We start from the raw sequence: 14603 nt of genomic DNA on the forward strand, positions 1-14603 counted from the left end.
ATGTTGTAGAAGAAAACATCCTGAGCTTGTGAACTCCAGACCTTGTTTCAGGCAGCTGACGTCTGGGTGTGGGTGTCAAGAACAAAAATCACGAACCAAAAGAGAAGAAACGAGTGTCATGTCTGTCAAGTGACAGGCTGACCGATGTCAAAGATACTGTTCTTCATATGTGGTTTCAATGATCTCAGCAACATTAAAGCTCATCCATCTCTTATTATTAAGTATACGAGCACGTGGATGTTGTCAGGGACATTTCCTTCAAGCAGCAGAGCAGTTTTGCTTCTATAACCTTCAACAAGCCTCCGTACTCTGAGGCGTATGAATTTGGAAGCCAAGTTGTTACGACGAGGACGATGAAGGAGCCGTACGTTTGCAGCTTTGAGCTGATGTCCACTTGCCCTTCTGATCTGTGACTGCACCTACTTGGTTTGAATTCTGACAAACTCATGAGCTACTTTAGGGAGGAAGCATGTTCCAAAAACCTACCAGAAGTGCACCTGGAAGGAGAATCCAGTTGTCAAGAGGTATCTGATTGGATTACAGGGATTGGATCAAGTCTTGACAATAAATTGTTCAAAAGAAGAAAACGATTCTGATGTTGGATTAAACCACATAAATCAATCTTTAATCTGGATCAAACCCTCAGAGTGTAATTTTAGGAAGGTTGTGAAAGCTTCCATCAAAAAAGAAAAATACTCCAGAGTGTGTTTTGTCTTTCAAGTACTCACTAATGTTGACCTCAGCATGTGTTTCCAATGCAAAGAGCCGGCCACACACATTCAGCCTCAAGCAGCTGTCAGCCGTCAGCCTCCTTTAGCTTCAAGCTGAATGTTGGGGCTGGACTGGGTTGCATTCAGGAGTCACAAAGAAGTGATGCAGGAGGAGAAAACATCTGGCTGTAACTGCCATTCTTTGACTACATAGTTCCTCAAAAATTGGGAATCTTGGTCCTTTGGGGTGTGGCTTAAAACAAATGGGGCAAAAGTTTGATGGATTAATTGATCAAGGAAAGCAAAACAGGGGATTTCCAAATCCAATCATTCTGATCGAGAATGAATTTTTGGAGATCAGAAAGGCACTCGTGTCGCCTGTGCTGGTGGGTTAGGGTTAGGGTTAGGGTTAGGGCAGTAAGGGTTAGGGTTAGGGTTAGGGCAGTAAGGGTTAGGGTTAGGGCAGTAAGGGTTAGGGTAGTAAGGGTTAGGGCAGTAAGGGTTAGGGTTAGGGTAGTAAGGGTTAGGGTTAGGGTTAGGGCAGTAAGGGTTAGGGTTAGGGCAGTAAGGGTTAGGGTAGTAAGGGTTAGGGCAGTAAGGGTTAGGGTTAGGGTAGTAAGGGTTAGGGCAGTAAGGGTTAGGGTTAGGGCAGTAAGGGTTAGGGTAGTAAGGGTTAGGGTTAGGGCAGTAAGGGTTAGGGTCAGGGCAGTAAGGGTTAGGGTAGTAAGGGTTAGGGTTAGAGCAGTAAGGGTTAGGGTAGTAAGGGTTAGGGTTAGGGCAGTAAGGGTTAGGGTAGTAAGGGTTAGGGTTAGGGTAGTAAGGGTTAGGGTTAGGGCAGTAAGGATTAGGGCAGTAAGGTTTAGGGTTAGGGCAGTAAGGGTTAGGGCAGTAAGGGTTAGGGTTAGGGAAGTAAGGGTTAGGGCAGTAAGGTTTAGGGTTAGGGCAGTAAGGGTTAGGGCAGTAAGGGTTAGGGTTAGGGAAGTAAGGGTTAGGGTTAGGGCAGTAAAAGCATCAGGTGTTACACACTAACCCACCACACTGTTACAACTACACACCTCGAGCACAGATGACAGCACAGGAAAACTAAACAAAGTACTGCAGTAGGATTTCATCAAAGAGTTTTGTTGTTCATACATTTACTAACCCTAAATGATCCTCTCTCTGCAACTAGCTCTGTGTGTGTGTGTGTGTGTGTGTGTGTGTGTGTGTGTGTGTGTGTGTGTGTGTGTGTGTGTGTGTGTTCTGGGAGGTACTGGTTATGAGTGTGTGGGGTGTGGATGGAGAACTAGTTATAAGAGCATATGAGTGTGTGTGTTTATGAGGTATTCAGGCTTTGGTGATTGCAACAACGTTTTGGTTACACACAGGGCAGCACTGTTTTGACACACAAAAACAACAACAACAACAACAACAACAACAACAACTCTTTAAAGCTGAATGTTTTTGGCTTTTTAGTCTTTTGGTATTAAAATAAACGCAACTTGAGCCGAGCGTAACAGGAGGCCGAAGCAGCTACAGTGAGGATCACGGTACAAGCAGCACAGAGACGAGAGGACGCTGGCGTCCCTACTTCATGTTGGTACATCACTTCTGTTGTTCATAAGACCGAAAGATTCGCTGATAACGTTTTCCAGAAGTATGCAGTTGGCTCCTGTATGTTCAGAGATATTTGTGTGTTCCATGAATTAATGTCCACAACACATCTTTCATTTGAAGAAACCCAAAGTGCATAAAGGGGAACTGGATTTCTCAAACACATCCCTGGATTTCTACAGTGCATATAAATGTCTGGAGGACACACAACTTTGTCTTGACACAAAATCAAAATCTTTATCTTCAGAGATCAAACACCATCCTGCAGGATTTATGATTGTAGAGTGAAGCCTTAGAAAAAAATCCAAAGAGATCCGCAGTTCTATGTTTGGTGGTTACTCTGTGTTTGAGGGTGTGTGTGATTGTTACAAGCAAAACATGTTCTCTTAGTTGTATTTGTTTTTTTGTGTATCAATCATTTGGCCTGTAGCAAAACCATCCAAACCTGTGCGTGTGTGTGTGTGTGTGTGGTTGCGTGTGCGTGTGTGTTCACAGGATCCAGGACAGAACTTGAGCATGTTCATCTTCAGTTAGCAGGCCCCGGATCTGCCAGAGGCATAGTGTGCAACACCTCATCCAGAAGCTGCAGAGCGCGGTGCAGGTGGACCTCCACCCAGCAGGGGGTGTGTTTGATGCTCTGTCGGGGGTAGTCGGGCCCCCAGCCCTTCACAAAGCTGAGGCGCAGAATACACAGACGCCTCAGGTCGTCCACGCCGATCCCTGCTGCTGCAGACAGACCTGCAGTGACGAAGAATTCAGGGAAGACGATAGTCAGGGACATTCTGACGCCGCTGACTGATTACTAACTGAACCCTTAGAACATGAAAATGATTTTTAATCCTGTCACATGACCTCTTACACCATTTAAGGCATCTCTCATCCCTTAACACAGTATGTGCATTTGTCATGTCACCTCAAAAATGTAATCAACCACATAGAATTATTGCTAATTTACAGGTAGAATCACACGCTGTATTCTGAAGTACCTCTCGCGGTCATGTGATTCAAAAACTGGAACTTTCCCGACTCAAAGACACTAACTGATCCCCAGGTGCTCTCATACAGGTGTACTTGCAAATACACAAACAGGAGTGTGAGAGTGCACCGGTGTAGGGGTGAAGGAATTCATGAACTTGTTATATCTTGTTGAAGGTAATACTAGTACTTTAATTGGTGTACAAACATTGCTGCTGCTGCATTTGTTGTTGTATGTTCTCTGTTTAGTTGCTGCTGAGGGAAGGGACCGTGTGTAATGAACGTGCTCTTGACTTTGACTTGCATTCTTGTGTTTTCATCAAAAAGTATCACATATTTTTACCACATTTTTAGAAATCCGCAACAGAAAATGTAATTTAATGTGTTTCCATCGACTACTGTTAAATTAATGATAGAACGCACTTCCACCATGAAGGCCATGTGATCACCAAATGTAGTTTCTCTGTCTACAAACAGGATAACTCAAAATGTTGGGGAGGATTTGATGAAAATCAGCAAAATGTAGGTTGAGGAACAAGGGATTGGATTTTGGAACTGACCCAGAACCATTTTTGGATCTGATGATGTCATTTCACCTTGGTGGAGGTATGCGGTCTCAGAGCACCCTTTAGGTTCCTCATTCAGCCACTCAGAGCTTGTATCAAAGCGCATTAAAGAGAGAGTTCGGTTATTTTTGTGATTATTTGATGATGTCAGCTGGTTCTCATGTGGAGAATCAGCGCAATGCAGCAGCAGGAGGCAGAGGAAAGTGCTGCTGTGGTAGCGAAACCAGCACAAACCTGACTTTTAGCCACTAACAAGTCGATAAAACCAACCCTCATTCAAGTGATTAATATGAGAATAGATGCTCTTACTATGAAACTTCAAAAAAAGAAAAGAAAATTGGGGCTTTGATCTTTTTTCTGGTATGTTCAATTTTGCATAATCAACACAAAATATTCAGAGGGCCTGAAAGATGATTGAAATGGTTCCGAGACGGTGGCAGTGACAGAGTTGATACACTCACATATTCCCTATCTTTGGTTGTAATTTATGAAAGTGCTGCCCACTGCTGGTGTGAACATGTCAAATGTAGACAGTGTGAACAACATCACTCACTGACTGCTGGTGCGATGCCTCCCACGCTGCCTGGACCGGGAATGTTTCCTGCCACAGCGGCCGCCTGAGCAGCAGCTGCAGCCTGAGCCGTTGCTGCCTGCTGCTGCATCTGTCGGTGGCACTGCCGCAGGTCAAACACCTAGTCCAGACACAAGGGTCCCACATGTCAGCAGCACACACAAGACCTTTGGCGTCATGCAACTTGAGTGCTACTTTTGGTGGACTTAGTGTGTCATGTGAGCTTCAGAAAATGGAGTCTGACCTTGATGTAGGCTCCAGGGTAGATCTTGTGCACAGCATCACCAGGCGCTCGACCAGCTTCTCTGTCGAGGTAGTAGCTCTGTACAAACACAGCGTGGTCACTCATGCAGCGCATCCACACATCGCCCTCGCCGCGACACTCCAGCTGCACCCCCTTGCCGATATGTAACCTGAAGCAGGCAGAAAAGATCATTGGCTGAAGTCCAGCTGCTTCTGCGGCTGATGTAGGAGCCCATCTCTTTCACACGCTTTAACATAAAGACATTTTTCCTTTGTCTTTGTCTTTGTCTTACAACTTAACTCAAAAATGAAAATCTCCCCATATTATTATAACTTAATTTTCAAAACCTGACAATCAAAAAATAAAGTTGCATGTACCACTTTTCATGTATGACATGTCGGCCCAGGACTGACCACTGGTTTTAGAGAGCAGCAGTGAGGTTCTGGAAGGTCTCCTTCACATTCTCCGTAGAGGAGTTGAATATCAGCCATGGTGCCGGAACCATCAGAGGTCAACTCTCCAGCAGCAGAGAGGAAGCCTCCACTTTTAACATACCAATGTGCTCAAACACATCTTACTCGTGAGCTTAGGGAGAACAGCATACCCTCAGACCTCACGTTATCAGCTACCTCTCCGACTGGTGGAGGAAATTTATGGAAATATGTGCTGGACTCATTACTGTCAGCTACTGAGAGCTTCAGGAGTTCCCGGGATCATGAGGGAGAAACCTGCAGCAGAAACATGGTTTCTCTTTCTGCTGAGATATATGGAATGTTCTGATGTTCAATTTTTACTGTCATTATCAACATTAACAAAGATGATCAGGCTGTCACAGAATGTTAAGAATTAGTCCCAATGTAAGTAAAATGCTGGAATTGCAGAGGCCTGGTTTAACTTTTGGTTCTCTGCTTCTACATCAATGGGACGGGCAGGACGACGTGACACCATGACCCAGTGTTTCTTTATCTGTGTGGGCCATTTCAGATCAAAAGCATGTTGTACCTGGCTCTTTCACTGGCATCTGTGCGATGAACATTACTCAGCTGCCCGAGGCAGAAGCGGTCACCTCCTGACGGGTCAACGTACCCGTCCACAGTCACCACTGGACAGTTGGACGGTACCTTGAACATCTCTCCCACCTGAACGTCCATTTCAAAGTAGGAGATAGAGCACCAGAACTCCGGTCCTGCAGTGACGAGAGACTTTGGTGAACATCTGTTTACTCATGTCATCTATGTTGAGTTATTTGTCAATCAAGTACATCAGTATTTTTCTTTTCTGTTGGATGTCAAGTGTGCATCATGCATCTTATCATTAAAAGCACACAATTCATCACCCAAGATGAAGGGTTGGATATACATGGCGTCGCTTGACAGCATCGAATTCTTCCACTAACCTGGATGATTAGAAACAGAGGGTGGGAAAGATGTTGAACCGTGATGCTGAGACCCTGAAAAGATTCACAAAATTTAGCACAAGTGTTTAGAAGAAATATCACAGTAGTATCACATAGTATTTTTTCTGTATTATCATATCAGCTCTGTAGTCACACAAGGATGCAAAGTTTGCAGCGAAAAACCAGCTTCTACTTGTATTACACTTGACATACCTGGGTGACTGTTGGTGGTATCAGAAAGACATAACTGGGTTGTTTGTATCATGTTTGGATTGACTTTATTATTATTTTAACAAGATTGTCAGTTGTGAACACATCATGTGCAGTAATTTAAGATGCAGACAAACTAGTCCCTGCTGTTGTCACTTCCAGGCTGGATCACTGCACCTCCCTCCTACCAGGCTGGACTAATAAGTCCCTAAAGACTCTCCAGCTGGTCCAGAACGCTGCTGCCGCATGTTGACTAGAACTGGTAGCAGAGACCAGGTCTCTCCTGGACTGCTTCTCTGCATGGCTCCCTGTCAGATTCAGAACAGAATTTAAAATTCTTCTTCTACCATCAAAGTCCTCAACAGTCAGGCTCCTTCATCCCTGACAGAGCTCCTAGTCCCCTATGATCCAGCTAGAACCCTTCACTCCCAGGATGCAGGGTTCCTGCTGGTTCCTAGAGTTCTAACAGTAGAATGGAGCCAGAGCCTTCAGCTATCAGGCTGCTCCACCTTCCTGCTGGTAAAGGAAGGTTTTGTTGCCTGCCCTTGCAGGATGTGCATGTGGATGTGATTAGTCAGTTTTTTTGGAAGGAGCCTGACTGTTGAGGACTTTTATGGTAGAAGAAGAATTTTAAATTCTGTTCTGAATCTGACAGGGAGCCATGCAGAGAAGCAGTCCAGGAGAGACCAGGTTCTAATTATAGACACGGGTGTCGAAGAATGTCTTACTGTTTGCATTTTACATTATTTTGAGGTATTTTGCATTGTTTTCCTGTTTTCTGTATGGTGACTTTTTGGGTGTCACCCAAAAATAAACTGTATCATTATCATTATTATTATTATTATTGTTATTACAGTGTTGGTTTGGATGATGAAGGGGAGGTTGCTGATGGCCACGCCCATTCTGCAGGGGTCCTACTGGAGTGTAGGAGGCTGTGCTGCTGCCTGTCCAAACTGCTGAATGAAAGGAAAGCAGAAGAAGTCTTCAGTATCATAGTCGCAAACTTCTATGTGCCTCAGACATTCTATTGTATATATAAAATAAATTCAATTTTATATGGATTTTAAGGAAATGCTCCTGAAATATTACATTACATTTCAGAAACTGAATGTAAATGCACATGTCTGAGTGAATGTCAGATGGATAGGCCAAATAGTTTCTAACCGATCCCAGCTGACATTGGGTGAGATGTGGGTTCACCCTGGACGGGTCACCAGTCCGTCACAGGGCCATCAGGAGCAATTAGGGGTTCAGTATCTTGGTCAAGGACACTTGGACATGGCCACCGGGGGAAGTGGGGATGGAACCAGCGACCCTTCGGTTGCTAGACAGCCACGCTACCTCTGAGCCACGTCGCCCCTGTGTGCCCTCCATATTTCAAAAATATGTTCCTACACAGGAGGTCAAAGCCATTATGATAGTTATGTGGAAAATAATTAGTATCCCTTCCTTACATGTTTCAGTTGGACTGAACACGATATATCGCTGTAATTACTGTGTAGGACTCACTGTGGAAGGCAGCCTGGCTCTGAGAGTGTTTACTGCTGCTGTATCCATTCTGTCCATGTGACTGGGGAGAGGGCAGGGGAGGTGGCTGTGAGTGGGGGGGTTGTGGGGTCCGTGGAGGCGCCTGGTTCGGGGTCGGAGAACGTGGTGCTGGGGTCATAACTTGAGCCTGTGGGGATGCAGTCTGAAGACGGCCGTCAGTGTGAGCGGCCTGCAGTGGCAGCATGGAGCTAGATGTGGACACTAACAGAGAAGACACATCATCGGACCGGCTGAGAGATGCAGTACTTCTACTACATACACTTGGTACAGCAATCTGGGTGACATTTTCAAACTTCACACAAACAATAGAAAAATCCTAACATCAACATAATGTATAATCATGCAATATTTACTGGACAGTTCCATGAATTGTACCAAGCCAAAAATACACAAAGGCCACTCTTCTATTATAGAGAAATGGACAAATGAAACCATCGAATATTTCTGACTTGTTTCCAAAATATCAGTGGCAGTTGTCCTGCTGAGGTAGTAACTGAAACTAAATCCTACATAATAAGAAATGTTACCACTGTACATTGCACATTACATACGTCCATGTACACTTTTCCGAGAAAATAATGTCTATGTCGTCGTCTATGTTGTCGTCATCAAACTACACCATCAAAACCACATGGATCTGCTTTAGTCTGGGCTCCAGCTGTTCACCACTGTAGAATCTTTATCTTAACATCTTTATTGTTGATCTTTTTCTTTTATTTAATGTGAGTTATTAAGAAAAGAGCGAATGAAAATATACTCAGGATCTGTGCAACTGAAGATGTCCTGTTGGTACCTTAGAAAATGTTTGCTTGTGATGCAAATGTGCTATTCATGCAAAATAGGATGCTTACGCAGAGACTTTAAAATATATATTTGGGTCGAACCACAGGTGCTGAAGTGTCTACCCCCATGTTCCAGGTTACAAAGTTGCAAACTTGTTTTGTGGTTGGCAGATTGATGATTGCGTATGTTAATTTGGGAAATCTGAGCCATTTGACCTTAACCTGGGCGCCTATTTTGAGATTTTGAGAATTCTTGGATGTGTCGTGACTCTACCTTCAAACTGTATGGCTCCTCCCCGACGGTGATGAATAGCTGATTGTTCCTCAGAAACATCAGAGAACCTCTGATGCTCTATGAGTGCTGTAACTTCTCTCTCATGCATGAATTAAGTGTGTGTAAGGTTTGAGAAAGAGACCACCGCCTCCTTTCTGTTCACTGCTCCGCCGGACGACCACCCCACGCCGGGCCACTCAACCACACCACGGAACAGGTAACAATGACCTGCTTACCTTTAGGTGAGACAGGCATGTTTGTGTATCTGGAGACCGGTGGGGGTCCAAGGGGCTCCGAGGACAGATGTGGAGGAGGCAGAGGCTGGCCATAGTGGTCTGAAGGAGGCAGCTTCAGCGAGGCCTGGTGGTCGGACAGCGGCATGCCAGGTGGGAGGTCCATCTGTATACAGTCATGGATGTATTCTTCTTTGATCAGGCCGCTGGGTGGAGCTGCAGGATGCAGGAGGACCAGGTTAGCCTATCAAACCAGATTCTATCCTCCACAAATCATCTGAATGTAGTTGGTGGAGTTAGAGAGTTACAGCTGTAGCAAAATCACTGTATGATGAACTCTGAAAACATGTTCATACGTCTTATGAGTCTCAGAAGACACTGAGCTGGTTCTCTTCATTCAGTAAAGGGGGACGTCATGCTAATGACCCTTAGACCCTTATAATTTACTGGCATGAGGGAAGCACAGCACTGCACCATGAGATCTAAATCACTAACAAGAGTAGTTAGCCAGTCTAGAGTAGCATAGCTCCACCATTCAAATCATTTTAGTTTAATCTCTACAGAACCAAATCCTCCATCAGTCCATGCTGCCTCTGTCCTAGTAGAGCAGGTCTAGAACCTCTTTCTATTAATTCAACCCCAACAATTCTCCATGAACAAGCACATCTGAGACAGCACAGACGAAAAGCTTTATAGGAACACCCATCTGCTTTGACCAGTTGGCTGTCCACTGTGCAGCTAGGACAACCAATGAAGCTTATCAGGGATCAATACATGAATACCTGCATGTACATTTGCTAAAACAATGCTGGACGTTGAATTGTGTGACCCTCTGTCAATGACCTGGAGGGTCAGCATGCCTTAACAGTTAAATGACATAAATCTTAAAAAATTGAGGTGGAAACACTCTCCATTTGTAGGATGCGATAGAACATACCTGTGTTTTGAAGACTGAGACCAACTATCAAAGAGGACAGAGGAAGAGGAAATGAGATCATGAACAAAACAAGATAACGATCAGAATCAGTCAGCTCACTTTAACAGAGTGATGTTAAAATTTTGACTTCATGTGTTAAAGTAAGAGGCTCAAACCTACCGATGCCCGGCGACACCACCCTCTCATAGTGGTAGGGGTTGACGCACACATTGTCATACTTCAGGTCAAAGGCGTACTGGCAGAACTTGACATGCTTGAGTTCATTTTTGTGGAGGTCAGGCCAGCGCCACAGCCGTGCATAAATCACATGAGGAAAACCTTTCCTGCCTGCCACCTGAACCGAAAAAACACAAAATCAATACACTATCAATCAATAAACCTGCTCCTTAGACTGCGATGATGTTCCAAACCCAAGTCTATCATGAGGATTGCGTACTGGCCTCACAGACCTACAAGTACCATCCTACAGGGGGCATGATGCAGCGTTCTCAATACACATGATATTGCAATACAATATGACAACACAACACAACAACACAATGTAACTATTGTGATCTTCTACATAATCTAAAAAAAATTGCGCAGCCCTATTTTATGGTGGCATTGGTATTGTAATGTGTTGGTATAGTATTGTATTAATAATGGTTTTGGTATTTTATAGAATTGTATTGCTATTTTATTGTGTTGTATTGGTATTGCATTGTGTTGTATTGTATTCTACATGGACTGTACTGGTGTTGAACAGATATTGATGGTGTATTGAAATGTATCATATTGTTATTTTATTGTTACTGTACTTTATTAGTATCTGTATTGTTGTTGTGGCCCCACAGCAAGAAGGTTGTGGGTGGAGCCCCGGCTGGAGCACGGGGTCTTTCTGGGTGAGTCTCCATGTTCTCCCTGTTCCTGCGTGGGTTCTCTCTGGTACTCCAGCTTCCTCCACAGTCCAAAGACATCAAGAGGGACCAGGTTAATCCAGACTCTAAATTGACCGTAGGCGTGGCTGGGAGAGCCAATGGTTGTCTGTCTCTATGTGTTGGCCCTGCCATGGACTGGTGACCTGTCCAGGGGGAAGGCTGCTGGGATAGGCTCCACCCCCACCACCCTCATCAGGAGAAGAGGGAGAAGATGGAGGGAGGGGTGGATGGATGGAGGGATGGATGGATGGGTGTGATGTATTGTATTAAGTAACGTATGGTATGGCTTTGTATTGATATAGTATTGTATCGGTGTAGCATTGTATTGGAATACTATTGTATCGGCATAGTATTGTATCTCTATATTATTGCATTGGTATAGCATTGCATTGGTAATAGTATGGTATTGGTATAGTATTGAAGTGTACTAGCCCCCTTTTCCTTCATCACATTCCTCAGGATGTCTGGAGTACCCCCCCCCCCCCCATGACACTTAATACTGAAAGAGGAACAGAACAAACCTCTCTTGACCTTTCTAACAATAATTTAACCACATGTATAACCGAGAACATTTGCTTCACCCTTATCAAGATGTGTACCAGCCAATCAGTCGTCGTCCCCTGTTCATCCTGACCCAGGAACTCGTAATTCTAGTCAGAAAGGTATGCCAAAAGGTGGGGGTTCTCACTTCCCTATAACTTTCACCCCCACAAGGTGCCGTAAACCATCGTCTGGTGGGAAGAACCAAGGACAATTAACTGAAGAAGCATTGCAGACCATGACAAGACTGCCATCTCTCCCTGGGTGTTTGTGTGTTGAAACATTCCAGCGTTCTGTTCCAGTCAGTCAGGATGTTCGTGTGGTTGAAGGGTTCTGTGTCCCTGTTGAATGAAGTTCTGTGTATTGAGTAATGTCACCTCGTAACTTAAGTCTCCGTTCACAGAATCCCTCACTTAACACACATAAACACACATACACATACATACACACACACTCACACACACATACATACAACATACACACACACTCACACACACATACATACACTCACACACATATATACACACACATACACACACATACACTCACACACACACATACATACACACACAAACACACATACACACACATACATACACACACACTCACACACACACACTCATACACACACATACATACACACACTCACACACATATTTTTGCATATAAACATGATGTTTAGAATGTTTCACTGTGTGTAGTTGTCAAACTTTCTTCGCGTCATTCAGACTCTGAGCCATGTTCATTCTCTGAGTGATCCATCTGTATGTTGTATAATTGCTTTTCTTTCAACCAGTTCAATATGTTGATATGTGAGAGCATTGAGGATGGCAAAGTGTGCTGATTGGCCAGCAACCCCACACAGGTCAAAGGTCAATCCTCCGAGGCGGACCAGTTTACTACTACAATAATCGGGACATCGCCCTTTACGCGTGCTTCTAGCTCCTCCTCTTTGCGCAAACCCCTAGAGCGGCTGGTCTGCCACCTCATGAGTTAGTCTTTGTTCTTTAAACAAACTCTTTGACCTTTTTTTAATAATTCCTCTAGAAGTAAAGTTTTGGTACACAGAGTTGAACGTGCCTATCTTTCACCTAAGTCCGTGAAGGCATCGTCCCGTGTAACACCTCCAATATTGATTTTATCCTATTTTTATAATTCGTCACTGATTGCGGTCGTTATCCCACTGACCTCCTGTGAGCCCTGAACCCCATCCTGAGCCGCGGAGAGAAGCCACCGTGCACCTGAGAAGAGCATCGTTGTCGAGCCAGCCAGCAGCCTGTTTGTAGGTCATTGTCGTTCATCCTGCACACCTTTTTACCTGCTACCTTTGCCGTCCACTTGAATCTCAGATAAATCTTATAATTCATGTCTGATCCTCCACATGTGCTTTAAATTCTTTGCTAGAATTATAACTTTCTCTTACGTGTTTTCTTATTTGTATTCAATCCTCTTAAATCTGCAAGAAGTGTCCCAACTCGTTTATATATTTTTATGCAAGCCACTGACCCACAAAGAACTCCTTGATAAGCTACAACCTGAGACTGACGGTTTGCTCGTTGGACGAAACTAAAGTACAACAAGTGTTGCCCCAAGTAACAACCCTATTAAACATCCTAAAGGTACATCATCATCATCATCAGCTTATCGAGTCACTACAGTATTGTATCGGTACAGTATTGTACTGGTATAGAATTGTATTAATATAGTATTGTACTAGTATAGCATTGTATCGGTATCGTATTGTATTGGTGTAGTATTGTACTGGTATAGCATTGTATCGGTATAGTATTGTACTGGTGTAGCATTGTATTGGTATAGCATTGTATTGGTATAGCGTTGTATTGGTATAGTATTGTATTGGTGTAGTATTGTATTGGTGTTGTATTGTGCTGGTATAGCATTGTATCAGTATAGTATTGTATTGGTATAGTATTGTACTGGTATAGCATTGTATTGTATAGTACTGTATTGGTATAGTATTGTACTGGTACGGCATTGTATCAGTATTGTATTTTATTGGTATAGTATTGTACTGGGATAGCATTGTATCGGTATAGTATTGTACTGGTATAGCATTGTATTGGTACAGAACTGTATTGGTATAGAACTGTACTGGTATAGCATTGTATCTGTATCGTACTGTACTGGTATAGTATTGTACTGGTATAGTATTGTATTGGTAAAGTATTGTACTGGTATAGCATTGTATCGGTATAGTATTGAGTATTGTACTGGTATAGCATTGTATTGGTATAGTATTGTATTGGTATCGTACTGTACTGGTATAGTACTGTACTGGTATAGCATTGTATTGATATAGTACTGTACTGGTATAGTATTGTACTGGTATAGCATTGTATTGGTATAGTACTGTATTGGTATAGTATTGTATGGGGATAGTACTGTACTGGTATAGTACTGTACTGGTATAGTGCTGTATTGATATAGTACTGTACTGGTATAGTATTGTACTGGTATAGCATTGTATTGGTATATTACTGTATTGGTATAGTATTGTATTGGGATAGTACTGTATTGGTATAGTATTGTATTGGTATAGTACTGTATTGGTATAGTACAGTATTGGTATAGTATTGTATTGGTATCGTACTGTACTGTTAAAGTACTGTACTGGTATAGTATTGTACTGGAAAAGCATTGTATTGGTATAGTACTGTATTGGTATAGTATTGTATTGGTATAGTACTGTATTGGTATAGTACTGTATTGGTATAGTTTTGTATTGGTATCGTACTGTACTGTTATAGTATTGTACTGGTATAGCATTGTATTGGTATAGTACTGTATTGGTGTAGTATTGTATTGGTATGGTACTGTACTGCTATGGCATTGTATTGGTATAGTATTGTACTGGTGTAGTACTGTACTGGTATAGCATTGTATCGGTATAGTATTGTACTGGTGTAGTACTGTACTGGTATAGCATTGTATCGGTATAGTATTGTACTGGTGTAGTATTGTACTGGTATAGCATTGTATCAGTATAGTATTGCACTGGTATAGCATTGTATCGGTATAGTATTGAGTATTGTACTGGTATAGCATTGTATTGATATAGTACTGTACTGGTATAGTATTGTACTGGT

At 43.1% G+C, this 14603-nt stretch overlaps 1 protein-coding gene across 4 annotated transcripts in view; it reads right to left on the reverse strand.

Moving 5' to 3' along the window:
• Positions 1-1131: 1131 nt before the first annotated feature.
• Positions 1132-14603, reverse strand: part of smad10a (SMAD family member 10a) — a 28253-nt gene continuing 14781 nt past the window's right edge. For 3 of the 4 annotated variants that reach the window (XM_086193626.1, XM_086193624.1, XM_086193627.1), the window contains 10 exons: positions 10199-10373; positions 10040-10063; positions 9106-9318; positions 7775-8014; positions 7120-7221; positions 6056-6109; positions 5662-5845; positions 4660-4828; positions 4398-4536; positions 1132-3041 (listed from right to left, as the gene is read on the reverse strand). In XM_086193626.1, coding sequence (XP_086049752.1) covers positions 2830-3041; positions 4398-4536; positions 4660-4828; positions 5662-5845; positions 6056-6109; positions 7120-7221; positions 7775-8014; positions 9106-9318; positions 10040-10063; positions 10199-10373 — 1512 coding nt within the window. In that variant the 3' untranslated portion in view covers positions 1132-2829. The remainder of the gene's footprint in view (positions 3042-4397; positions 4537-4659; positions 4829-5661; positions 5846-6055; positions 6110-7119; positions 7222-7774; positions 8015-9105; positions 9319-10039; positions 10064-10198; positions 10374-14603) is intronic. The other variant, XM_086193625.1, reaches the window with a different exon arrangement.

The sequence above is a fragment of the Aulostomus chinensis genome, chromosome 22 (assembly GCF_037954235.1).
Source record: "Aulostomus chinensis isolate RoL2024-O1b breed Wild chromosome 22, RoL_Achi_v1.0, whole genome shotgun sequence".
Lineage (NCBI taxonomy): Eukaryota > Metazoa > Chordata > Actinopteri > Syngnathiformes > Aulostomidae > Aulostomus > Aulostomus chinensis.